Source organism: Anguilla anguilla, chromosome 10 (genome assembly GCF_013347855.1).
Source record: "Anguilla anguilla isolate fAngAng1 chromosome 10, fAngAng1.pri, whole genome shotgun sequence".
Lineage (NCBI taxonomy): Eukaryota > Metazoa > Chordata > Actinopteri > Anguilliformes > Anguillidae > Anguilla > Anguilla anguilla.
In genome coordinates, this window is record NC_049210.1 from 8,753,624 (window position 1) to 8,781,340 (window position 27,717).

A 27,717-nucleotide genomic window follows, 5' to 3' on the forward strand; every position below is an offset into this window, starting at 1 on the left:
TATTTACAGGCGGGCAACTTTGGTAGATCTAATGCATATATTGCTGTACGAATTACAATTCTAGCTGATTAAGACAATTTCTGAATACACGTGTAGTCTATATAATTGATGTTTTAGGAACTACTTATTAAATTAATACACATAATACTGCACACGATGTTTATGTGTTTCACTGAATTATCCTTTAAAAAAGAAAATATAAGAAATGAATGTGTTCATGTCATCATATGTTAGGCCCGTTATTCAGTTCATGTTTCAAATCTGCACCAACAGAGGGCATCATTTACCTGAATTTTCCATTCAGGACTTTCCCGTTTAAAGTTTCGTAGCAGTCCATTTTTCTGCACGTTACATGCATGATAACAGATACCACCCACCAGAGTCGGTTCACAAACCTTTCCTCACAACAGGAAAGACGGCCTTGTTTTAATCATAAAATGTATCCTTAATGTTTTTTTTTTCCTAACGAAACTGTATTTTCCACATTCTTGTCATGCCAATACAACTTGGAGTCTCTTGCTGCTGTCTCTCAACATGATGAACAAATAAGTGTCAATGCCAGTAAAGCAGGTCATCATGAGACTGGAAAATCTGAATCAAGCAATCAGAGACAAAGCTAAAACATTGGGCGTGTCAAAATCAACCATATACATTGATAGGAAGAATGCACTGCTAAGCTCAGCAACGGTAAACAACCTGGTAGACGACACAAGACCACTGTTGTCGATGACTGAAATTGTGAAGAAAAAGCCCTTTTCAGCTCTCACAGATCAAGAACACTGTCTGGGATGTAGGCATAGATGTGTCAATAATAATAATAATAATAAGTTAAGTACTGTGTGTCAAATGCAAAAATGTGAGGGAACGCATAAACTCAAGACAGAGGTAAATGACGATAAAAACCAAACTAGTTAACATAATTTTCAATTGGCCTATCCAGAAATAAACGACGAGATCGCGAACAGGTAAATATTATCTCACTTCTCCAGCTAAATCAGCATAATCGTCCTTTTCTGACGTATAACAAAATTAAACTACACATCCCGGTATGCCCTTTGAAGTCGCACCCTGGCCAATCGGGAGGTGGTGGTTTTGGCGCTGAGCAGAGAGACAGGGCCTGAAGCAGGGAGCTTTTGTTACAGCTAGAGGGAGAGAGGGAGACAGTAATATTAAAATACATAGGGAGCGAGATTTATCCAAATTCCCCTCCAACATCCCGCAAAATCCAAGGCCCTCTCTCAAATCTGCAGCTACTAAACGAGACATGGGAACCGAGAAGTGACCGTGAATCCCCCCAGTTTTCTGTAAATACATTGAGTTAGCAAGCGAAGGGGCCTGCACTTACATTTCTCCAAGCTTTTGTTGTTTCTGTTTTTTTATATATTGCACCAGGAAGCTCAAATATTGGGTGTATGTGTTTAGAATGGAACACGCTGAAGGTATTGGCATTTTTTATTTTATTCCGTTTCTCATCTCTTCTCTGTCATATCTCTCTTGCTCTGTCTGTGAAACTGCATTATTGTCTCGCTGTATTCAAGGTTGCCTGTTTTAATTGATGGGTTGATTTTTTTTTCTTTGGTGTAACGAGTGATGGAGGTGTGATCTGGCCAATTTGATTTAAAGGGGCAAAGGCAGCCATGTTGTAACTAGCTAGCTGTGTTGCTGTATTTTTTGTATTCCGCATTTTTCGTATCACTGTAAAGCTTTAAATAATGTTGCTACGCTGTCTTGCTACGCGCGTAAAAATGTTGCAGCATTTGTGGTTATCAAACAGCGCTACAGTAGCCACATACCCCTTTCAGATGATATACACTACCTTGCAGGCTAGTTAGCTATATATCGTAGCTAGCTTAGCTACTATACAACGCACATGAAGTCTGACATTATGTACAGCTTGCTACTCGTATCAGTGTATTTCACTTCGTTGTACCCATTTATTAATATTGCATGCTTTTTTGTATTTCAGTTCAATTTTTAGCAAATTTCAGTTTCATTGGAATTGTTCGTACCATTTATAGCTATTTTTAACTGAATTGAATTGCGATTGATCTTTTCTGTTAAAAGCCAGCCTGCTAAATGTTCAATAAGCTTTGTCTAACTTCTTTCAGTGTGCATTAACTAATAAATTGCATGATGCTTAATTGATTCTTGTGAAGTTTATTTCCTTTCTTGGGGATCGCGTGTTGTTTTTTGTGCTTCAGCGAGCCTACTGTTGACACTCCGTATGACATAACATTTACTATAACCATTTCACTATTCGACTGCTTCATTATTAATTAAATTTACCAGCAGACTTTCAGTTTTACTGTTAAACGCGAACTCTTTATCTTTTTGGAAACTGCACGTCGAGGCCCTTTACACGATAATTGCATAGCCTGTGTTTGTGGAGCTACCCAAAGTTTGAATTGAATGACAAATTATCAAAAGGTTTATTTGCTTTAACACTTATGATAAAAATGCTGACATTGTGCTTTTTGCTGCTGTAATCACTTACAAACATTATGTTAATACCGCAAGCATTCTTATCACACAAATGTTTACAATGTGTATTGTTTAGGAAAATGTAGATTGTGCAATTGCTTTTCATAGTAGCACTCTATTGAACCATTACACTGCCTCCAATAGTAGATAAGAAAACCAGTGTAATATGTGTTTTGCAAGTGACATACTCCATGAAGTGCTGGTTTGAATAGAATGAGAACAAAAGTATTGAAGAGTCTTCTCTTCAGGTATCAATCATCATTTAACTTACTACTTTTTTACAGTTTGTAACTGTCTAAATCAAGGGTTAGGGTCAACTGGAAAGGGCATAGTCTGTGCCTAGCTGTCCTAGCAGTGTACATCAGATCTTTGGCACTAATGTAACTGGCTGTTATTTATTTATTTTATTTTTTTTGCCACCAATGACATCTGAGTTAGAAGCTGATGGCTCGCGTGGTTGGCAGTGACCTCTTGTGAGACAGTGCCTCTTTAGAACCCACGGTGGCTGTGAGCTGGCAGAGGGGTCGTCCAGCATCCTAACTACCTACGCTCCAACAAAGCACTGACAGTCCAGTTCAAGCCTTCATTCATTTCTGCCGGAAGCACTTTGCTCATTTGAAGCATCCAGCGTAGCCTCCATCCAGACCTTGTGTTGTTGCAGCCTTCTTCTTTTTTTATTTTCTTGTAAGAAGAATGCCCCCAATTTCAGAGCGGTTTGTCAACACGTTGAGACGTGGGCAAAGAGACAGGTGCCTCCCCTTAATTAGAACCTGGATCAGGGGAAGTGTCAGTGCCTAAGATTGGCCCTCGTTAAAAGCGAAAGCTGCTCTTTGTCGGAAGGTGGCATGCGGGAAGGCTGTTCCCGAAGTGTGAAATGCATTTGAGTCATTTGTCTGTGCGTGCTGAATGATCGTTATTTTCATTAGGTTAACACGAACAAAAGACCCATGCTCCCATTGTGAGAGGCTTTTTTTTGTGACACAGCAAAGTGGGTTTAAAAAAAAAAAAGCAGCCAGGGAAAAGAAAACACAAAATGTTCTCACAATGCTGCTGCCATGTAGTGGCAATGTTATAGCATTGACAAGACATTCCAGCAAAGTTGAGAGAACATTTTGCGTTAGCTGAAGCTTGTCGTGGGTCATTTTGGATTCCTTACATTAATCAGTCACTCCTTTCAATTTTATGTGAAACAAGGATGAATGGAACCACTATACACAAAACATCACAACTGTATGTTGTAATTGCGCAATAAATTGTACCAGCATTTCCTTGGGTACGCAGGGCGGGAAAACGGAAACATGTTTTTCGAATTCTGGACTGTCTGTTGTGAAGATGGTGTTGCCTCTGTTTCTGTAGTCATTTAAACGGCAGTCATTTAAATTTTAGAGTCAGTGCAGAGGTTTGGCTTATCATAACTCTTATCAGCATGGATTGTGAAATATACTTGGGATTAGTTCTGATCGGATCAAGATATTAGGATATGTCGTCTTAAAATAAGACTGCTTTGATCCACCCCAATTCCTAGATATTTAGAGTGTAGGAGACGCTGTTGGCTAAGTCTCTAAATATGGAAATGAACAGTGATGTATTCATGAAATGGGTACTTGGAGAATTAGTGTTCAGTGGTTGGCAATGATTCTCAGTACTTGACAGTCAAAAGTGGAATCTCTTGAAAGATTTTTTTGCAGCTTTTGTTTTTTATTTTGAGCATGTTGTATATCAACACATTTCTTTGTTAGAGAAATGATTTAGCCAAAAAAATGTTTACACAGGTGCTATTTAAAAAAAAATCTGAGCAAAAACATCCTGCTAAGCTGGTATTAGAGATGCATTGGAGGGCGATTTTGAAAATAGCATTTTCTTTGCAGGGCATTGGAATTTCACAAATTTCTTACAAACCAAATCAATTAACACACATTCTTGTGTACAAAATGAGAATTTTGTATCTCCCATACAAGAAAATGTTTCCTTACATGAGGAAAAGTATTTAATCATGAAGGACATTATACTTGCAGTTGGACTTTTCTTTCCTCTCTCAAATAGGATTTGATGTAACTGTCATTGCAAATGTAGGAACTGAAGAAGCGAACATTCTCTGTTAAGAATACTGGAATCCTTCCACATAGCGGTGACAATCTTTATTTCTGTTTCTCCCTTTGTAGGCCCTGTAAGAGAAAGGGAAAGTTAAGGATGCTGGAGCAGAACAATGGATTTCTCCTTCTCTTTCATGCAAGGGATCATGGGAAACACAATTCAACAACCACCTCAGCTTATTGACTCGGCCAATATCCGGCAGGAGGACGTGTACGATGCAGGCAGCGATGCAGGGGACGACGGGGGTCCCTCAGCCTACGAGTCGGCCTTGGAGTCGGGCTTCTCCTACCCCCCCTCGGGCTCTGAAGACCTGCCTGGCATCACCAACGGCTACCCCTCTGTGGGGCTGTACGAGCCCCAGGCCAAATACGCCATGTACTCGCAGTTCTCCAACGGCTCGGCCAACGGCTACGGCGCCATCCGCGGCTACGGGGACCACTGCCTGTTGCCGGGGGAGGGCACGGTGCTGAGGGCCCCCGTGGTCCAGGAGAAACCCCCCTCCCCTGCTCCCCACCTCCACCACCCCCACCTCCATCACCACCACCACCACCACCACCACCCCGCTCACCCGCTCCATCCCCACAGCCCCCCGCCCCTGCACGTTCAGCACCACCCGGCCCCGCCCCACCTCATGGCCCACATGCAGCCCCCTCCCCCGCCCTTGCTCCTGCCCTCCTCCCCTCCTGCCCCCTCGCCGATGGACAGCGCCCCGCCTCACCCCCCTACGCTGCCGCCCAACGCGAGCGCCGCCGCCCCCAAAAAGACCAACTCCCCCGAAATCAAGCTGAAGATCATCAAGACGTACCAGAACGGGCGGGAGCTCTTCGAGTCCTCGCTGTGCGGGGACCTGCTCCACGACTTCCAGGCCGGCGAGGCCTCCCGCCGCAGGCACGAGCGCAAGAAGGAGAAGAGGAAACTGAGCGGGGGCCGCCACGGCCCGCACCACCAGCAGGAGGCGCCGCTGGAGCAGCCTCAGGGGGGCGCTGCTGAGCCGGGCGGAGTCGCGGGCCCTCAGGAGCCGCAGTGCGACCGTTTGGAGGATCCGCAGAGGCCCAGGCAGGAACACGGGGGCCACAAGAGCCCCAAAGCAGAGGCCAAGGAGCAAAAAGTGAGTGGGTCGGGGCCTCTATACTGTCAGAGAAAGACGGAGCACTTTGATTTAGCCTATTGACTGTTACACTAGAATGTTACAGTACTAGTACAAGAAGTAGCCTCTATCCCTGGAACTACATAGTGCTAAAACACAAATCAAAACATCCACCCTCCAATCACAAGCTGATTACACTCATTGTGTGATGCATGACCTTCTGTGTCATTCTCTGGAAATAATTGTTTCCCACTCATCTTACGAATGTGTATCATGGACTAAATAGTAGTTATGAAGGTGCTGCACAGCATTGATTTCTCTAGTGTGGATAAATGATGTTGATGCTCTGGTCTCTGGAGAGACTGTGTGATTAATCCTTTTATTGCGGCTTGTTCAGGTTCAGAAGCACTTACCCACAGTAATCACAGGCACCGGCTGCTGTAAGGCCCACGAGGTGGGGGACTTGGTGTGGGCCAAGGTGGGCACGTACCCCTGGTGGCCCTGCATGGTTTCCGGTGACCCCCAGCTGAGCGTCCACACTCGGATAAACACTCGAGGTAAGGCTGCTCCGCTCAAGGGTCTGCATGGGTCCTCCACAGCCTCCAACGTTCTTGATTTTCGGTGTGGGCATTTCAAGCCTGTGATTTAGCACTTTGTGTTTGCCGGCTCTTGATTTTGTTGGTTGGTGCGTTTGTTGGAACATCTTCCATTGGTTCCCATTACTGTTTCTATTGTAGGCTGTTCAGTGCAAATTCAAAATGTTTAGAAAATTAGAGGACTGCATTCTGTTCAATCAAAGCACACAATCTCCCGTGAAGTAAACCACCTGATTTTAGTATGTAGTTTTAGTATTTAGTAAGGCAGGATTTTCGTTTTTAAAAAAAAGGTCCTTGAGAACTCATGAGAGTGGTCCTTGAAGGCAGTTAGAAAGGTCCTTGGGGCTCTGTGGGAACTGTGCAGAGGGCAGTCTCCCTCCGTCCTTTTGCTCACGCGCTCCCTGGCGGCCTGCTTCCTCAGGGCACAGGGAGTACCACGTGCAGTTCTTCGGGAGCGTGCCCGAGAGGGCGTGGATCCACGAGAAGAGGGTGGTGGTGTACCAGGGCGAGCACCAGTTCGACCAGCTCCAAGCCGAGACTCTGCGCAAGACCTCCAACCCAGCGGAGAGGCACAAGGTACCTGCCCACGTCTCTCTCTCTCTCTCTCTCTCTCTCGTGGTCGCTCTCTCACTCTCCCCGTCCTCCTCCTCTCTCACTCCCTCTCTCTCTCTGGATGACTGGGATCGGTGGGGTGTGGATGGTGCAGATTCGGGATCTGTTTGTTTTGGAAGAACTGCTGTTAAAGGTTATGTCTCTGCTGTACACAGCTGTCTGATCTGGGCAGTCAGACAAATGCCTGAATAGGATGTACAGGGCCCTGGACTGTATTCTATTCTGTTGTACCCTTATGCCATCTGTTGTCCTTGTGTGTGTCTTTTATTCTGTTACGAGGAAAAGAGGAACTTCCATTTTAGGAAGTGTTTTAATGGAAACTAAATGAAAGACGTTTTTCTGTGCTGTGATCTGCAGCTGCTGAAGCCCATCCCGCAGCGGGAGCGCGCTCAGTGGGAGGTGGGCGTCGGCCACGCGGAGGACGCCTTCCTGATGACACGGGAGGAGCGCATCGAGACCTACACCTTCATCTACGTGGACAAGGAGCCGGAGGCCCTCGCGCCCGGGGCCGGCAGGCTGGAGAGGAGGGGGGCGCGGAGGTCCCGGGGCAGCTCCGGAGGGGGGGGCCCGGCCTCCCCGGAGGGGGAGCAGCCCGCCCGCCGGCTGCAGCCCCGCAGGCAGTGCAGCTTGACGGGCGCGGAGGAGACCCCCGACCGGGCGGAGCCATGCGCCGACCGCAGCCCCTCGGCCGGGCCCCAGGACCCCGGGGGCCCCCCCGAGCCCCAGCAGCAGGCCCCCCCGGTGAAGGCCCCCTGGAAGACGGCCGCCGCCCGCAAGCTTCTGCCCCTGTCCATCACCATGAAGAAGCTCAACGTGGAGATCACCAAGTGTGACTGGCCCCTCCCCCGAGACAAGGCCCCCTCCCCCAGGAGGACAGAGGGGGAGGCCAGGCAGGCGGACCCCGCCTCCTATTCACCCAGGGTGAGTGCCTCTGGCTCCACCCTCTCTGCATACAGTCTACGCTGCTTTCCATTTTTACTGGTTCTTTCTAACTGTTGAAGGTCATGAGAAATGGCTCACATTGTCTTGTGTGTGTGATTGTAATGGGAGTGGCTGCATATGCAGGATAAATGGTCATTTCACTCAGAGTTCTCCGGTGCTTTGGTCCACAGGGCTGCGGCAGTAAGGCGGAGACCGTCTCTAAGGAGCAGGAGAAGGCGGGTTCTGCCACAGGTCGGCGGAGTGAGCCGGGAGCAGTGCAGCATGGGTCGGCGGAGGCCCTGTCAGGTATGAATACAGCGCTGAGGCCTAACAGTGCACAGCACACAGCACACACACTGAGGCCTAACAGTGCACAGCACACAGCACACACACTGAGGCCTGTGTATAAGGGCGTGGGCATGTGTGGGTGCGTGCGTGTGTGGTTTGTGTGTGTGTGTGTGTGTGTGTGTGGGCATGTTAAATGCGTGTTCCGCATTCCCGCAGGGTCCCTGGAGCGCAAGCAGCAGCGCAGGTCGGTGAGGAGCCGCTCCGAGTCGGACAAGTGCACCGAGACCGTCCCCAAGAAGAAGATGAAAAAGGAGCAGGTGAGAAGGGTTTACTCCCCCGCCAGCGTTTCGGGAACTTCAGAGGCCTCCGGCGCCCAGCGTCCCGCCGGTAATTGAATGGGTGTTTTGACACGGCCCTACAAGGAAAAACGCAAAGCCGGGTGGGGTGGATATCTGGGCACTTCTCTCGCAGCTCTGAGTGATTGGCGGGCGGGGCGGTACGCTAGGTTAGCGGGAGCCTGGGATAGTGTCTCTGTGAGGGACGTTAACAGAGCCCCGCGCTCAGTTCAGCATGCTGTAGTCACGTGCTCAGGAGCGCTGCAGAGGTGTGCCACTCGTCTTCTTTCTCCCTCCGTTCTCTGCAGGCTGAGGCTGTGCCACTGACAGATCTGAAGACGGGATCGCAGAAAGGTATTTCACTGTTTATCACCCCCCCCCCCATCCCCATCCCCATCCCCATCCCCATCCCCATCCCCACCATCAACCTGCTCTTCCCCGATAAGAGCAGAAGTAGAGGGAGTGGCATTACTGTGCACTGGTATCAGCGCAGCATATCACAGCATACCGTTACTGCATGATCTTATCATCGTTGGTGGTTCTTCTTTTATGTGCAGTTTTTTTGCACAAGAGAAACTGGTATTGAAGTGATCCAACGTGTGCATTTTTTGGGCTGAGTTTTTAGCTTTTAGGTCTGTTTTTGGTTTTAATCCAGGAGGCTTGTCCATTTTTATCATAGAAACGGTATCAGAATGAGAATGAATGTTACGGCTATTTCAGGAATGCAGCTAAGAAAACTTGCCAAACTTTTTTTTTTTTTTTTGCGTTCTTCTCTCTGAAGCCAGGTTATCACATTACACCCAATCTCGCAGATAGTGTCGTGTTTTTCTGTACAGGGGAGGTTGTGTTGGTGCAGCTTTCAGAGGTGCAGTGATAAATGATATCTCCATGCTGTTGCCCATCCTTGTTTTGGAAACAGAGCAGACGTTTTCACCTAGTTGGCTACGGAAAGAACGTTCTGATTTGATTATCTTGAAAAAAGACTCAATGCCTAGGGAGAAAAAGTGTTTTGATGCTTTCGTTAGCTTAAGGAAATAAAAAGATGCATTATGATCAAGCGGAGGCAACTGGGACGTTCTCAGCTGAAGAACGACCATTTTGTTTCTCTGCATGTGCACTGACGCCTGTGCCGATCTGTACGTGCTCAGACTGGCAGTGACTCTCCCTCTCCTCAGGAGCCAGCGAGATCTCCGACTCCTGCAAGCCGCTCAAGAAGCGCAGTCGCGCCTCCACTGACGTGGAGATGGCCAGCTCCCAGTACCGCGACACCTCCGACTCCGACTCCAGGGGCCACAGTGACCCGCAGGTGGGCCCCTTCATCTGGGCTTCAGTGCAGCTGTCCACTTGAGTTTGGGTTTTTTTAGCCCTTTTGTCACATAATGGCTCTGCCTGATTGAACTGCTTGCCCTAATTACTAGGCCTTTCAGCTTTGGTCAGTGCTGGGCTGAAGTGCCTTTGGACATCATGATTCCAGCCTGAGACGGAAGTGATGTTAAAACCAGGCTTTCTAGCGTGTCTGGTTTGTGCCCACGGGCCGGGGCACTGCCACTGCCCCCCCTGCCCGTCTCACTGCTGCTCTCCCCTGCACAGGTGGTCTTCGGGAAGTGCGCAGACAGCCCTGCAGCCGCAGACGCAGACGCCTCCGACGCGCAGTCGGTGGACTCCAGCCTGTCCAGGCAGGGAAGCAGCACGTCTAAGAAGGACACTGTCTGTCAGGTGGGTCACTCCTCAGGTAAAGGCACCTGTGCTGACCTGGGATCAGTTTTTACATTTTGCCTTATAATGGATATGGTTAGGAGATAGACAGGGGAAGCCTGTTCCCACATCAGTCATCTTTATGAATATGGCCTCTGTTTAGCAGGAAGTCCACAGCTTTGACTTCTTTAAAGTTTTGGGTATACAGTCTCCAAAATGAGCAAAACGTAGTGTAGGAATTTAAAAATGCACATAGCAAAACGAGTATGTGGAGTTATTGAGGTAATATTTTACTTTTTTTTGCCATCATTTAAAAATAAAACCTGGACTGGATTTTTATAAAAACTGGACTGGATTTAAAAAAAAAAAAAAAAAAAAACCTGGACTGGATTTTTATAAAAACTGGACTGGATTTTAAAAAAAAACCAGGACTGGATTTTTATAAAAACTGGACTGGATTTTAAAAAAAAAACCAGGACTGGATTTTTATAAAAACTGGACTGGATTTTTTTCAAAACCAGGACTGGATTTTTATAAAAACTGGACTGGATTTAAAAAAAAACCAGGACTGGATTTTTATAAAAACTGGACTGGATTTTTTTCAAAACCTGGACTGGATTTTTATAAAAACTGGACTGGATTTAAAAAAAACCTGGACTGGATTTTTATAAAAACTGGACTGGATTTAAAAAAAACCTGGACTGGATTTTTATAAAAACTGGACTGGATTTAAAAAAAAACCAGGACTGGATTTTTATAAAAACTGGACTGGATTTTTTTCAAAACCTGGACTGGATTTTTATAAAAACTGGACTGGATTTTTAAAAAAAACCTGGACTGGATTTTTGTAAAAACTGGACTGGATTTTAAAAGAAAACCTGGACTGGCTTTTTATAAAAACTGGACTGGATTTCTTTGGTGATCCCAGTGTCACGGGTTAGACCCTTATACTCACACTCCACAGGCCTTTCATTCTGAAGCAGGACTGAACATAAGAGTTCTGCATTAGTATGCGTGTAATGTGTGTGTGTGTAATGTGTGTGTTTGCTTGTATATGTGTTTGTATACGCGCATGTCCGTGTGTGCATTCGTGTGTTTGCAGGTATAGCAGGGATAAGGCAGGGCAGGGCGGGGCTTGCAGACACAGGGGGGCGGGGCAGAAACAGGAGGGAGGGCAGGGCACACAGGGAGGGGCGGGGCAGAAACAGGAAGGGGTGGGGCAGACGCGGCTACCTTTCAGGGACAGCAGGGTCCTCTCCAGCGAGCTGAGGGCGGCGGCCTCGTCCCGGGCGCAGACCTCCCGCAGGAAGGAGTCGGTGTGGTGGTTCCACAGCGAGCAGGCGAAGCTGTAGATCCCCGCCGCCAACTGCAGAGACACACACACACACACACATCCGCGCTCGTCAGTACATTCCCTCCCTTTAAACCCAAACCAGGTAATGCTTCAAATGTCCCCACCCTTCTGCTCATCACAGTCGGATGTTTACCCGTGTTTTCCCAGATCTGCGAGTCCTTCGGAGATTCCCTGGTGAGCTGTGAAGGGGACTGCTGCAGGCTGTTCCATTTGGAGTGTTTGGGGCTTTCGACCTTACCAGAGGGAAAGTTCACCTGCGTGGAATGTAGAAACGGTGAGCTTCGTTGTATTTACTTCTCCATTGTTTCGTGCCTTTCAAAAAAATTTGGCATCTCCAATCCCAACCGTTTGGAATGTTCAGTTTGTGAACTGCGGCCACTGCTGCCGACTCCGGGGAGTAAAGACAACCTGTGAAACACACGGTGGCGGCCAGCTGCTTCTTTTCGCCCTGCAGCCACAAGCCACACAGGCACTGAGCGGGGGTGGAGGAGACCCAGTCATACTCATACAAGCCAAGGGCCCCCACTCGGGCAATGAATACTACTGTCTCCGTCCACTGTATTCCTCCTTCCGTATATCCCTTGGGCAACACAAAGCCATATATAAGCCATATGTCATCACCTTGGGTGCTTAGCGCCTGCAGGGCTGCCAAGCATAGTTGGCACCGGCACCATCGCGATGACTGGCATGGGTCGATCTGAGACCATGGAGCTCACTCGTGCTGCAAGCATCTCTTTGAGCGAATGAGCTGCCCAGCAGCCCGACTATGCCCAGTTTTTAATGTGTTTTCCAGTACAGAACTGGAACTGGGGGCCTAGCCCTTTGGAACAGCAGGTTCGTCCTGTAGAGCGCATGCTGTTGCTCTTGTTTTTTTTTTTTTTTTAAATGTATTTTTATATTTTTTGCCTGTCTGCAGTACAGCAGCTGAGCTGCAGTGCTTATGACTGCTTCAGGCCTAGCTCAGCTGGTTCTCACAGAACACAGGCACCTGCAGAAAAAAGAGATAAAAAGAGGAGGCAGAGGAAATCCTGGGTCATGCTATGGTAACTGTGCTTAGACTGTGCAGATCTCCCATTGCTCTGTGCTCTGGCATAGTTAAGACCCCTTTCTGTGGAGTGCATCAGTGCCATCACTGCGCTCAGAGCTAGCGCCTTAGCTGGATATGCTAACTGGGAGAAAAGTCATCCTTCTGTCAAGAGCAGCTGTGTTATTTTTAAGATATTATAATTAATTCTGGGGGGGAAGAAACATTCCCTCAGATGGCTTGTTCTCCTTGTCTTTGATTTGTTTCAGGATGCAAAGTCTTAGATGTTTTATTCGCCCCAAAGAGGGAATGTGAAAGGGCAGTACTTGAAATACAGAGCTGGTGTACCCCCATCTTTGCTGGCAGTATGGACAGTGCTTTAAACTCGCCCCGCTCCGAATTTCAAAACCCTCTTCTAATCTCAAAGAGTCCTGTGAAATGTGATATTTGTCCTGGGTTTGATGGGTGGGGGGTTTGGGTGTTGGCGCTGCAGATTTGACATTTACAGTATAATTGCATGAATCTGTGCATTCTCAAAAGCCCAGCAACACACACTGACCCGACACGCCAAGTGTCATTAAGTGCTGATTGTCACTGGCTGACACGTCTGACACATGAAATGAAAGGTCACCCATTGATGGTGCATTTGAAGCCACGTAGCTGGAAAATCTGCTTTTGATTCATCTTGGAATAAAAGAGTATTGGTTTGCATTGAGGCTGAGGTGAATCTTAGTAAAAACCGAGGACCTACACTAGCTATGTACATGCCAGATCATATGCTATTGTTTGATTTTGCTTTGATATTGGTGACGATATACTTCACACCTTGATACTATATTCACAATTTCTGAAACTGTCCGTGAAACTAAACTGCACTGTTGTTTCCAGACACACCTGAAGCTGAATGTGTTACATGCTAATTACATTTACGTTTATATTATGGCTTTTGGCGTGTAACGAATGCTTTAATCTGAGATGTGGTATTTTAACGTGTGAGTCAGTCAGAGGTATAAGCTCAGTGCGATGCTGACTTTACGCTGTGTTAGCATTTGCTAATGTTGGGAGTACCCAGCATGCTCTGCGTGGGAAGGTGTGGTAATTTTCACCCCGCCGCGTCTCCCCCTCTCCCCAGGCTCCCACTCCTGCTTTTCCTGCAAGACTCCGGGCGGGGAGGTGAAGCGCTGCTCCGTTGGCGGCTGCGGCCGCTTCTACCACGACTCCTGCGTCCGCAAGCTCCCCGGGGCCTCCACCGACTCCAAGGGCCTGCGCTGCCCCCAGCACAGCTGCGCCACCTGCTGTCTGGAGAGGGACCTGCACAAGGCCGCCAAAGGTATCGGCGTCACCGCGGCGACGTGGCCGCTTGCACTAGCTTCACCGCTAGGAGTCTTTTTAGGTTGCGCTATCGTGATATCGGCACGACGCCCATTTGAGGTCGCGCTCTCGCGATGTCTGCGCGGTGCTAACGCGCTCTCGCTCGTCCCCCTCGCAGGTCGCATGATGCGCTGCCTGCGCTGCCCCGTGGCCTACCACACGGGGGACGGCTGCGTGGCGGCGGGCAGCCTGGCCATCACGCCCCACGTCATCGTGTGCAGCAACCATTCCGGCTCTAAAAAGAATGGCCACGTTACCTCGCCAGTGAACGTGGGCTGGTGCTTCATCTGCGCCCGAGGTAAGCTCCGCTCCCCCAAAATCCCTCCATTTTGTTCCGAGGTGTTACCGTAGCGAAAGCTTACCGTCCTCCCTACGTTGGTTAAATCTCATAAATGTGCGCTCTCACTTTCTTCTGTTTAACCTCACAAGTTCACAGATGCCTTGCAGGAAGAATGAAAAAGCTGACCCTGTTTTTAAATACGCAGTGCTTCCATATGAGAGCAGATTTAAAGTGACATGTGGTCTACGCCGCTGCCAGTTTGAGAGGGGAGGTGGTGTCCAGATTGAGACGCGCATCCTCGATTTCACATTCTGTTAGTGTTTGGGTACATTTTCTCTTTAATTAGTATTGAGCAAGGGCCAGGTCTCCATAGGCTGTGGGGTGAATTAGATTGAAACTCAACTAAAACTCAGGTTTCTTTTCTGTGTCTCTTAAACGTGGTCTCTGCGGTGAATGTCTCCGGACCTCTCTGACCCCAAAGCCCTTTACTTTTTTGCTCTGATAGAGATGCAGGTGCTGTCTTGGATTACTGCCCGTCTGAATTCAGGAAGTTAGCGCCACACAATTAACTCATTAGTTAAAGTCAAAGGGAATTAGCTGCAAGTAGAATCTTTGTTTTAGATATATCTTGTTGTCCTGTAAGACATCTTACATTTGCTTATGGTAATGTATTGAGTTTTAAATATGACTTGAGCTCATTGAATTCCCCCCATGTTTCAAGGTTATGGTTTAGATGACTTGAATATACGACTTGTGTTCCTGGCCACCTTTCCATTTCATTATTGATTAACTTGCCTGGCACATTTGATACTTCATCATTGACCCTGAATACAAAATCCAATCAATAAAATTGTCCCCGATTCATTTACACATTTTTAATGTGGTCATATTTTTTGTGATGCCAGTCTGGTGCAGTAACACTTCCCAAAAAAAAATATTTTCCTTGTTTTTAATATTTGTCTTTGCATGTTACCATTCATGTGAGAGTAAACTCAGGCTGATTTAAGAAATCAGGATATGAAATTGAATTGTGTGTGGTTGTCTATAGAATATTGTCTGTTCTTATTCTTTGTTTTTCTCACATTTAATAGTTTTAGTCTTTTTGTAATTTTCTTTTTTTCTTTTGTCTTTTGGAATCATGGGTAGTTTCATTGCAGCTCATGACTTTTCCTGTCTGTTTCATGTATCGGGTTGTTAGTGCAGGACCATACTGACAGCATATTTTATTCATATCCCCATAAATTCCACTTCGTTCTGACTGAGTTATATCGTGCTGAGTTGATGAAATTACCTATGATTCCTTCTTCTTCGTCAGCTACCAAAAAGAATATTGGGAAAGGTAACGGTACCGAATTTTCTTTCATGTGTCTTCGTGTTTGTGTTCGTGCTTGTGTGTTTATGTGCTTGTCCCTCTTGCTTTTATTTTTTCACTGCTTTGTGGCAAGTAAATGTCGCACCTAATGTGGGGAAAATGTCAAGAGGAAAATAATGCTGCTATTAATGCAAATAACAGGGCTTAAAATAACATTTCCGTACAGAAGAGTCCTTATGAGTCGGTGTAATTGCTTTCTGCAGGTTCAGAAAGCAACGAAACAACGCAGACTGTGCGCTTGAGCAGGTATATGATAGAATGAAGGTCTCATTTTACGTCTCCATAAATTGTGGTCTAAAATTTGAACGCCAACATCATGCAGTTCACAAACATTCAGCTGTGTAGTCTTGACAGGCACACCTAGACGTGTGCACGTGCTCACGAGCAAGCGGAAAATATTAACATGAGCTTCACTGGTGGAAAGAGCCACTGTGTCCGTGAGCCAAAGACGCGGAAACGCGTTACTTTTCAGTCCAGACTTCAGACTCGTTCAGCCTCCTCACATGTCTGGATTAGACACATTCGTGGCTATTTCAGAGGGAAAACAGGAACACAGAGAAGGGAAGCGCAGGGCGCGAACTGCACGCGAGAGAGGACACAGGCCGTGTCGCAGTTATTTTGAGCCCTGGACACGCTTGGCTTTCGGCAGAGCTTCGCAGCTGCAAGCGAAAACTGCTGCCCATTACGCTTGCGCCTCTTCCGCTCACCTTGATCTGAAATGACACTGTTTCGCTGTGTAATCGCTCACGGGTTAAATAGCCAAAATCGTCCTTTTATGCCCTTCTGATTTTACTGCTCGCGCTGTTTATTTGACTGTGTTGTGGTGGCCACGGTCTTACTCCGAGATCGTTGCACAGACACAACTGGAAAAATGAACGAAATGTTACAGAATGTCTTGATTGATGGTTCATGGGAGGCGCAAAAAATTGGAAGAAACTCAATGGGAGAGAACAGCCAAAAAATGTTTAATTGTTATAAAAGCAGAACCAATGGCATTGATATATTTTATGTTCTAAGTATTGTTGCCAAAGGGCATGCTTGTGATGCGATTCCAAGGAAATCCTTGTTTGAAGATGCAATTTTCCTTTTTGGCCCATTGCATTTTATTCATGAGGAGATTTGCTGATACATTTAACGTTTTAATGCTTGAGCAAATTTCTTTTTGAAACTCCACCCATGGCTGTCTAAATCCCTTGTAATGGCATGTCACGGGGAGGTGGGAGAGATGCCATTTATTTAAGATCAATGCTGCATGCCTGCCTCTGTCACGACGCTGCCTACACTCTGCGTGTATATGCACTTCGGTCTGCCGAACGGTCGTGAACGTGGAGCCCAATGTGTCTGCATGAGACCCAGCATGTAGGAATGGAAGGACTGTTTTCTCCAAACCTTCCCAAAAGCATTCCATCCAAACCCGCCTCAGTACCATGGCTGACCCGGTTTGTGTGTGACCACTGATCTGGGCCAAAGTAGGCTCTATTCAGCCAATTATGAATTAGTCAACGTTTTACAGAGGGAATGCTCAAAATAAACGCTTTCCCTCTTGTGAACCTGATATTTATTTAACATCTCTGGTAATTCTAACAATTTTTTAAAACTTGTCCAGCATTTGCTCATCACATAAGAAATAATCCTTGTTCTAGTACGGCACACTAAACAGTCACATATGGTGGGCTTTTGGGTAAGGTTTATAGAATGGCACTTCCTGGTGTGTGAGAGTGGAAGCGCGGGTTGCGACGCTCTCCTGCTCTGTGTGTGTGTGTGTGTGAAAGGAGGAAGACTGCTCTGCTGCGAGTCGTGCCCCGCCTCCTTCCACCCCGAGTGCTTGGACATGGAGATGCCCGAGGGGAGCTGGTGCTGCAGCGAGTGCCGGCAGGGGAAGAAGCCTCATTACAAGCAGATCGTCTGGGTCAAGCTGGGCAGCTACAGGTACCCCCCCGCTGGCCTAGCTGCGTACGGCTGGAGAGATGCACTCATTTTGTGCTGATTCGAAAACTCATCCACAGAAAGCAACTTTGACTCTGTATTTCTTTTCAAAGCTATATCTGGGGTACATTGAAGATGAGAAACAGTTTTACCTACTTGTGTATATACTTAACCACTTTTTCTGTTTTATCTATTTCAGCCATAATGGTGGTTTTCTTTTTGTTAGTTTTGATTAAGGTCATTTGATAAATGCCTAAATTGTAGCTAAAACTGCATCATAAATGTGCTGCATTTAAGGAGTTAATGTAGTAGCCCTGTTAGAATGAAATGTGCATTTGAATACAACAGAATAACATGGGAATGGATAAAAAGACATTTTGTTTCGGTACCGTTGTGTGTGATTTGAGAGTACCTCTCCCTGTCTCACGCTAACCCCGGTCGCTTGTCCCTCTGTTTAGGTGGTGGCCTGCCGAAATCTGTAACCCCCGCCTCGTGCCCTCCAACATCCAGACCCTGAAGCACGACATCGGCGACTTCCCCGTCTTCTTCTTCGGCTCCCACGACTACTACTGGATCAACCAGGGCCGAGTCTTCCCCTACGTGGAGAGCGACAAGAACTTCGCCGAGGGCCAGATGAGTATAAACAAGACTTTCAAAAAAGGTGAGGGAGGCGACCGGGGCGGAATGGCGTCAGTAAACAGGGCTGTGAGAATGTGGAGGGGGTGGGGAGGTGGGGCTTCCAAGAACTGTTCATGTGACTGTACACCACACATAGTGTTTTTATTGGAGCCTACCCTGTGGGCCCTTACACTAACAGACAGTCATCACATTGTCCTACTGAAGGGACGAGGTCAGGACAGTCTTACTCAGGAGGGTAGTCTGTCCCATTCCAGCATCAACCCAATATCATTCTGCCTACAGATGCAGATTTTACTTATTTGTTATTCCCGTTGTTATGTCTTGTTTATTGTGCTCTTGTAATGAGCAAAACTTGAAGGTTCTGATCGTGGTTGCAGTATCGCTTTAATAGAAATGTTTAAGCTGAGTGATGAGCCTGTTAATGCCAGCGACCACTGCCCACCCAGCCTGTTTTTTGGTTGTGAGTGACACCACCCCCCCCCCACCATTTCACCCTCCCCGCCCCCAGCTCTGGAAGAGGCTGCAAAGAGGTTCCAGGAGCTCAAGGCACAGAGGGAGAGCAGGGAGGCCCTGGAACAGGAGCGCAACTCTCGCAAACCCCCGCCTTACAAGTTCATCAAAGTGAGTCATCCTCACCGCCTTTGCTTAAACAACGGGGGATCAGAGAAAGGCCTGCAGCAATGTCCCTTTCATCTTTCCTCCCTAAAATAACAGGTTCATTATTTCATATCCATTTGTTGCTGGTTTTTAATAGGCTTGTGTGGTTTCTGTAGACAAAATATTTCAGGAACACTCTGAGGCTTTTTAACACCCCTCTGATAAGTGTGATATTTTCTAATTTTTTTTCCTTTTATTTTATGAAAATGTCCTCCAAAAATTGCAGGCATTTATTATCTATTGCCTTTTGAATATGCACATATAAATATCAGTTTTTCATATTGTTGTGTCTTAAAAACCATCTCCAAAACTCGAGTTTGATGCAAAAATGCTAAGCTTGCTAATCTGCTGTTTACTGTCAGTGTTTCATGTCCCTGTGAATAATAGTTTATTCCACATAGCATGCAACTGAAATTTAAGAAAAATCTAATATAGTGAAAAATTAAACAGGTTTTCTCAGTTCCTGATAAATATTTTGTACAGTGCTGACAGTATTGAGTGAGATTGTACTGAAGGCTGAGCAGAATTTAGCTCTGTCACTGTGAAGTCCTCAGTCAGTCACAGTCAGTTTTTCTGACGTGTTGTTTAGTCTCTCTGATGTGTTTAGTTTCTCTGACGCGTTGTTTAGTTTCTCTGATGTGTTTAGTTTCTCTGACGCGTTGTTTAGTCTCTCTGACGTGTTTAGTTTCTCTGACGCGTTGTTTCGTCTCTCTGACGCGCTGTTTTGTCTCTCCGACGCATTGCCTTGTCTCCCAGTCCAACAAGCCGGTGGGGAAGGTGCAGGTGCACGTGGCGGACCTGTCGGAGATCCCGCGCTGCGGCTGCAAGCCGGCGGACGAGAGCCCGTGCGGCCTGGACTCGCAGTGCCTCAACCGCATGCTGCAGTACGAGTGCCACCCGCAAGCGTGCCCGGCCGGCGAGCGCTGCCAGAACCAGCGCTTCTCCCGCCGCCTCTACCCCGACTCCGAGGTCTTCAAGACCCAGGGCCGCGGCTGGGGCCTCAAGACCAAGCAGGACCTGAAGAAGGTGAGGCCCCCGCCGCCGCCGTCGAACGTGGCTTAAAAGCATGAGGTCCGTCCAATCACAGCACAGCCTTCTTTCGCTGTCCATTTACGTACTATTCAGGGTTAAAAAGGGTTTAATAGGCTACTGTTCTGTGTTGATAATGTGTGACCATTCATCTTTGCTTCATCACTCTCTCTGAATGTAAGCATACAGTATGTCTGTGTATGTATTTATGTGTGTTCAGAAAATAGAGGGAGAGCAGCAGAGGCATTAAGCTACAGTGCAGTTTTTCTTCATTTTGTTGTGTGTGTGCTTGAATTGCTGGCTCAGACAGCACTGCATTTGCTTAAAGCAGAGGTGTGAAACTCCAGTCCTGGAGGGCGGCGCTGTCCGGAGGTATTTGTGGTTTCTTTTTGATCTGCGGCCAGTTGAGCCCTTGAGAATGCCGTGCGTGGACTCTTTAGCCAATCAATGACTTAAATGAATCACTTGAAACAAGCTGAACACCAGCGGACACTGCGGCCCTCCAGGACCGGAGTTTGACACCCATGGCTTTGACGTGAATGCGTGGCTTGTTTTTGATCGTCTCCAAGGGTGATTTTGTGACCGAGTACGTCGGGGAGCTGATCGACTCAGAAGAATGCAGGCAGCGAATCAAACATGCCCACGAGAACCATGTGACCAACTTCTACATGCTGACCCTCACCAAGGTGCCATATACTGCCTGTTTTTATGTAAAAAATTTGACTTAAAGTAAAGGACTACTCCTGAAAGTACAAGAATTGCTTGTTATTGAGATTTATTTTAATTCAGAAGACATTTATCAAATTCAGTTTTCTGGAGCTGCAATTTTCATGTGAAGTCATTTTCAATTTCATTAAAACTATGCTAAGTTTGAAAAATGTTAACAGTGTTTAAAATGGAAAATATTAGACAATGAAACTGGTCTGCTGAAGCTACTTCCAATTACACAAATATCCTACCTCTGCATCCTGAACCAGACACTCTGAACTGAAATAAAGCTTTGTCATGCTGGTACGTTCTAGGTTCGTCTATTATAGAGGGAACTGAATTACTGCACTGCTGTACTTCTTTTTTGGCTGCGGTCATGTTATGGTTCTCCGCGTTCTCCAGGACCGCGTAATCGACGCCGGGCCCAAGGGCAACTTCTCCCGCTTCATGAACCACAGCTGCAGCCCCAACTGCGAGACGCAGAAGTGGACGGTGAACGGGGACGTGCGGATAGGGCTCTTCACCCTGTGCGACATCGAAGCTGGTGAGAGAGACGTTCGGGCACACCTCCCGTTTCATTTCAGGGGCAGTCAGTATGAAAGGAAATTCACAGAGCTGTTTTCTGAAAGATTGACCGTGATTATTACGTTAGAGGAAACAGAACTGTGAACTTGTTCAGTGGTCTTTAATCTGAACCGTATTCAGTCATTCTGATATTTACATCTGAAGCCGTCACTTTGAAGGTGATGATTTCAACATGCTATTCACTGCAGAGACTGAATTAACTTTCAATTACAACCTGGACTGCCTGGGGAACGGGCGGACGTCCTGCCACTGTGGAGCGGAGAACTGCAGCGGGTTCCTGGGGGTGCGGCCGAAGGTAAGACCCTGCCCAAATCCGTCCCAGGTCGTGTTACTCAGAGGTTCTTCTGCAAGTGTCTCACGGCCCCCTGCTCAACCCCCCTCCCACCCCAGAGCGCGGTGGTGATGGAGAAGGAGGAGAAGGTGCGGAACGCCAAGCTGAAGCCCAAGAAGCGCAAGCTGAAGCCCGAGAGCAAGCAGGCGCACGAGTACGTCTGCTTCTGCTGCGGCCAGGCCGGGGAGCTGGTGGTGTGCGACAGGAAGGACTGCCCCAAGGCCTACCACCTCGTGTGTCTCGACCTCAGCAAGCCGCCCTATGGTACGGCCCTGTCCCACAGCACGCTCACACTACCTGTTTGGCTGCACGCTCACACTACCTGTTTGGCTGCACGCTCACACTACCTGTTTGGCTGCACGCTCACACTACCTGTTTGGCTGCACGCTCACACTACCTGTTTGGCTAGAAGGAGTATACAATCAGATCCTTTTATATTTACTGTTATTACTATATTGCTTATTCTTATTGATTAGTTCGTATTATTTGTTATTGAAACTGAGGAAGCTTTGGGTTTCTGCTCACTGCTGACCGTCCTGCTCCCGTGTGGTTTTTAGGGAAGTGGGAGTGCCCTTGGCACCAGTGCAGCGTGTGCCAGAGCTCCGCCTCCTCCTTCTGCGACTTCTGCCCCAGCTCCTTCTGCCGGGAGCACGAGGAGGGCTCGCTGGCGCCCTCTGCCTTGGACGACCGCCCCTGCTGCTCCAACCACGATCCCGACAGCCCCCTGGACGCGCGGCCTGACCTCGCCGAAGCTCCGGAGAAGATGGAGCCGGCCGAGCCCGTCTCGGTGACGGGAGAGTGAGGGCGCCCCCTGCTGGCGGCAGCGAGCGCAGCCGCAGGGGGGAGGAAGGCCCCGGAAACGAGGTGTCTCGCGGTTGAAAGATTTAGACGTGCGGCGTAAGTAGAGAGACTGGCCTTCTCGATGGCTGACGCACTGAGGAGAAAGCTGAGGTTCATCCACATGTGTGGAGACCTACGTCAACCTTGCAGTCAATTCCAGTTTAACAGCAGGCATGATTTAAAACAAACAACAGCAAACAACAAAAAAACACGTACGGTTACACAGCCTCTCTGCAGAGGGTTTGGAGTGCGCATTTCAGAATGTTTTTATTTGATTTTATTTTTTTACTGAGGAGAACCAGGTGTTGCAGTATTGGTTAGTGGCACTTTTAAGAACTCTTTACTCGGTTGAGGCGAGCTCTGCTCAACCCTGCTGCTTGTACTTCTTCCATTTACGCGCTGTGGACAGTGGTTGCCTGGAGCGTGAGCCAATCGGTGCGCAGCGCAGAACAGGAAACACCTTGCTGGACCGTAGAAGCAAGCTCCGCCTCCCATCCCCCCTCTAAACACACTTACATCACTCCAAAACCTTTTTGTTTACGTACCTCTTTGTTTAAGAAAATCTAATTTAAAAATGTGTGTGTAGGATTACAGCACATGTCCAAACCACAAAATCATTTCACATCTTTTTCACCTTTTTCTCATCTTTTTTTTTTTAATGAGACTACAGTTCAGTTTAGATGTTAAAGCCATTCCCTATTGCCCTTTCCCTGGGGAAGGATATTGTTTTTCATGTGCTTATAAATGTATTTATCGTCATGTTTACAGCTTTGTCCTCCCGTTTGGTCCTGTTTAGTGGTGTCTCCTTGACTAATACTTTCTGTTTATTTTTAATCTCAGTTCAGCAGCGCCCTTGTAAATCCTGACTTGTCTTTCTATTGAGGTAAATCATACTTGTGGGATGTGTTTCAGCATGGCACCATAGCATCAGTATTATTGATGTTATTTTTCTGCCAGTTTTAAATCAAATGCAGAGGCTCACTTCTGGGAAAAAAACTTAAATATCTTGAAGTTTTGAAAGCAAAGTGACAATTACAATAAGAATACTTTCCCCCCCATTTTCTCCCCTCTAGCAAACTCAGCTAGTCACCTGTAATTGAATAAATGAGAAATAAATCTAGTCTTAATTCAGTTCATGTAATTTGCTAATGTGAGTTAATTGTAGGATATGTGCCTCAGTTTCAAAGTGAACAGAACCACAAATATTTGAGAAGAAATGAGTGATCTGATGCAAAATTGAATCTATAAAAAGGGCAATTTGTTAAATTGTATATTTGAAAAAACATTAGCCCACCATTTTTCTTTGTAGATCTGTTTTTGGTTTCATAGTTTGCAGGTGAAGGAGGCAGACTTGTCTTGCGTATTTGCAGTTTGTAATATTTTTGCAGTTACACCAATAGTTATACATACCGCTGACATGAATAACTTCCCATCTAAGACTAATGTAGGACAGTTGCAATGGTTTTTTTTTTTCAGACCAACATAGCAAGTTATTTGTAGTTTCGTTTTGATTTCCTGTTTGCTGAGAACCATCAGTTGACTAGCTGACTTAATTTTCTATTGAAGGGCAGCTTGTAAGTATTATTACTGCCCTAATACAACATCTCAACAGTGGTCATGCAGGTAGGGTACCTAACTGATATTTCACAGGTTCAGTATTAGTCATGCAATCAGTCTCTGTGGAGATTCATAAAAAATATTTATATATTGAAAAACAAAATTTAATTTCCCGAGGTGTTGAATAAAATGTTGCAGAATATGTACATATAAGCACATTTTAGGGCTTAGTATTTTTGTTTACTTTATATTATGTTAAAAGCACTTTTAAGGCATATCTGTTTTATCTCTAGAGGATTCATAAGGGAAAGATATGTCATCATCTGAATGCAGTTTTTATTTCTTGCAGTTTGAAAAATATGTTATAGAACATATTTTATTGTATTGATTTGTAATGTTTTAAAATGAGCATCTTAATTTTAACGATAGAAGAAAGATGTTAATAGTGTTCTTTAACCTCTGATCAAAAAGAAAATGTCTTAGTCCACATTTCTTTGTGATCTAGCTTGCATACTGTAGGCAACTACAAAACTGGTACTCTTCCAGTTTTATCTTCCAAAAAGCTAAAGCACTGCCTATAACTCATCCTGGTATCATCGACTACTGTGACCCAGCCATACTGTTGTTTACCCTAGTAGAAAGACAAAACACTAGATTCAGAAACGTCTTAATTCTTATAATTGACATTTTTTTCAATGTCACATATTCAATGCTGGGAATATGTTGTAACTGTGGCTTGTCTGTTACATTTTTGTTTTCATTGTTTTGAATTATATTCAATGCCTTCATGCTTTTTAAAAAATCAAGCCTGTATCCCAAGAAGTTGTATATTCCTTTGTGTGGAAACACGCAAACATACAGCAGCCTTCCATGTACCATGTACAGTGTTTAATTGCACATTTGCAACATAGACTGCATCATAACTGTTGCATTTTGTTTTGTATTTGTTGTTTTAATGAAGATGTTTTCTTCCTCAACACTAATGGAAAAGTACATTTTTCTCCAAAGTAACCCGGTAAAGCACATATGTTAAACAACAATGTGAAACTTAAGACTTGAGAGACTCTACAATTACAGCAAGCTGCAGTACCTGTTCCAACTTCCTACATTATGTGAAGGCTACACGTGGAATCACTGGCTTCAGAAACTAGCCTTTCCTGTATTGTAAAATACCGTAACGAGTCCTAACTTTGAACAGCAAGTGTCAGTTGTGGTGTGAAGTAACTTGGGCGTATTCATTGCCCTTAATAGACGTGCGCTCGCCTAATCATGTCTGAAATGGGTGCACTCACCGTAATTGTGTTTGACCTTGTGGTTTCTCATTTCCGGTACGTTATTGTGCAGTTGTGTGCATCATTTTATGAAATCGTGCATGTCAAGGGTAAATTTGCACCTGAAACTACGCACCATTTGGTAAATGCGGTAATGGTATTTAGCAGAGACTAATCAAGCCGATCTAATAGATGAAACATCAGCGGAAACATTAGAGACATCCACATTGGTACTTTAGCCTTTATAACTTTAATGTTTACTTGAATGTTTATTTTTGCATCAATTTTTATTTTATTTTATAAAGGTTCTTTTGTACTACAGCATAATAAGTGATGTGTCCAGTTTATTTTACATTTATACCTTGATCTTATTATTTTATTATTTTTTCCCAAAAAAGAGAGAATTCTGACATAAATGTGAGGGGGAGGGAATCGCCACATCAAGGATTTAGGTATTCTGGCGTCCTTCCTCTGTCCTACACAAGGCTGTACGGTGAACAGAAGGGGGCATCAAACAGCAGAGAAAATGGTTAGGTCCCCTCCCCAAAGCTTTTGTGATCTTTTTACCTCCTCCGATAGACAAAGTTACTGAGATAATTGGGCCTATCTTAAGGGATAGGCATCTGCGGGAGCTCATGTTTTGGGTATTTCTGTATTGCTGCTTTCTGTGAATTTTTTAAAGGTTCAACCCCCTGCTGCTTATTACTTTGCATATAATTTTGTATTCACATGTAATGGGTTTTTCCTCCCCCTTGTATTGAAATTGCACAAAGGTTACCTTCGCCAAAACGAATAGCCATTTTTGTGTATGTGTCTCGAGGTACACGTGTTTGTTTGAAAACAGGAGTACTTCCGTGTTCATCATTGACTTCATAGACTTTCCATTTACCACTCCCATTTTCCCTAGCTCCAGTGCAACTGTTATTATAGAAATTCTCAGTGTATTACATGGTGCATTGTGTTTTAATGCTCATGATTGGTCAGTATTCTGTAAACCTCAAATGTATATACTTTCAAGATTATGGCATTAAATATGTTTATACATGTAACCTGTATTGATCATGCCTTGTGGAGAGTATTGCATATTTATTTTTAATGGTATTGATAACAGAAGGGTTAACATCTGTACTATTTGACATTTAAAAAAAAGATGTGATTTTTAAAAGAAATAGATACACAGTTTTAAAAAGATCCTGCTCAGAACCTTGCTGATTGGCCTGTCATTTCCATGTGATCTTAACCTTTTCAGATTTGTCAGTTTTGTGTAATGTTGATCGTAATTGTTGACTGTCCATTATGAACATTGAATTTGAAGTATACACAGAATACAAATCAGATATAAATGGCTTGGCTGGAACTAATATCTTCAAGACACTTATGTAGTGAAATCTCTGTAGGAATTCTGCTGGGGTTGTATCTGTATTGATGTTGCTGTTTCTGTTTTAAAAAAGAAGAAAAAAACAAACATTAACTTTTGTTTTGTTGCTCAGCCTATATTATTGCATAGTGTAAAGAATGATGCTTGTCCAAACTTGTACATAGATGGCACAGAACTCAGTTGTTATGTAGCTGTAGTGTGTTTAGATTGCCTGTAATATTTAGCTTCTGAATGTGTGTGACCGTAGGACTGTATCATTTTTTGTACATTATAGACTGAGATGTCTTTTTTGGAAATAATTTTGGGATTCAAACGTTTTGCTTCTGCCAGAATTCATTCTGAAGGGTTTTTAAAATGACATTCCACAGATTTGATCGGTTTCAGACTTGCTTGAGGTTTGACTTCAATAAAACTGTACTGAATGTTCCCATCTCCCCGTGTCTGCCTTCTTCCTTCTTCTGTGGTTTTGGGGTTAATATTTCATATACATGGACTTTGCATTGTGTGAGCAGTCCTGTCTGGGTATTAGGATGTACAATACAATTTGGCTTACTTCACCTTTAGGTGAACTCAACATTTTGTTCATCTGTCATTTATGGAACCGGTTTTTATATCCTTTACCCTAATCTGAACACCACTTGGATAAAGGGCCATGACGTCTGTACTAAAAAGGAAGATATTGAGTTATGTTCTAAAGGCCTAGGATAAGGCCTGAATGTCAGGGTGTCTTTCCTTTGACCTTTGGAGTCTGCATGTTTAGACTGTGAGCTGTCCGAAGTCATAGCTGCTCTGTAAGAATGCTACACCATTTAATAACTCACTTCTGTTTTAATCTGTAAGAAAATGGTTTTGACCAATTTTGCATCCCTACTGGGACACTGATGGACACAGTTCATCTTTACACTTCAAGAGTCATCGGTTTAAGTCCCATTTTTGAATAGTTTTGAGAACCACTACTGGAAATATCTATCATTTGTATCATTACTGTATTACTATTCAGCATGTGCATGTTTTAGGCTGCTGATTGTGATATTTAAGATAAAAAGAAACATGACCACTGTACGACCAGTTCTATGTATATGGTTTTGTACTTTCAGTAATTAAGCCACTGCTTGTAGATTTATATTAAAAAAATAAATAAATAAAAAACAAAAAAAAAACGAAAAATACATCTTTTGCTAGTTGTTCACCTTACATTATGCTCCAGTTTAAGCGCTGCTGTATTTTCTGCGACCTGTAGATGTCGCACAGATAATATGACGTGGTGCACTTTTTTTTCTTACCCA

The 27,717-nt window shown here is 45.4% G+C and overlaps 1 protein-coding gene across 2 annotated transcripts; it reads left to right on the forward strand.

Moving 5' to 3' along the window:
- Positions 1–1,074: 1,074 nt before the first annotated feature.
- On the forward strand, positions 1,075–26,863 carry LOC118206256 (histone-lysine N-methyltransferase NSD3-like). Of its 2 annotated transcripts, XM_035378672.1 has the most exons (23): positions 1,075–1,439; positions 4,644–5,683; positions 6,060–6,219; positions 6,680–6,834; positions 7,228–7,791; positions 7,983–8,097; positions 8,296–8,396; positions 8,723–8,768; positions 9,590–9,720; positions 10,005–10,130; positions 11,611–11,737; positions 13,620–13,817; positions 13,977–14,156; positions 15,454–15,477; positions 17,283–17,439; positions 17,895–18,097; positions 18,584–18,696; positions 19,489–19,758; positions 20,331–20,447; positions 20,872–21,013; positions 21,243–21,349; positions 21,445–21,649; positions 21,943–26,863. In XM_035378672.1, the coding sequence occupies exons 2-23, from the start codon at positions 4,688–4,690 to the stop codon at positions 22,185–22,187; spliced, it is 4,482 nt and encodes a 1,493-aa protein (XP_035234563.1). In that variant the 5' UTR covers positions 1,075–1,439; positions 4,644–4,687; the 3' UTR covers positions 22,188–26,863. The 2 variants fall into 2 exon arrangements, with proteins under 2 accessions (XP_035234563.1, XP_035234564.1); XM_035378673.1 differs by lacking the exon at positions 15,454–15,477.
- The last annotated feature ends 854 nt before the right edge of the window (positions 26,864–27,717 follow it).

Coding starts and splice junctions, on each gene's coding strand:
- LOC118206256 (XM_035378672.1), top strand. CDS start 4,688: ATGGATTTCTCCTTCTCTTTCATGCAAGGGATCATGGGAAACACAATT. Junction 6,835..7,227: donor ACCCAGCGGAGAGGCACAAG/GTACCTGCCCAC, acceptor TGTGATCTGCAG/CTGCTGAAGCCCATCCCGCA. Junction 18,697..19,488: donor CGCCTTACAAGTTCATCAAA/GTGAGTCATCCT, acceptor CTTGTCTCCCAG/TCCAACAAGCCGGTGGGGAA.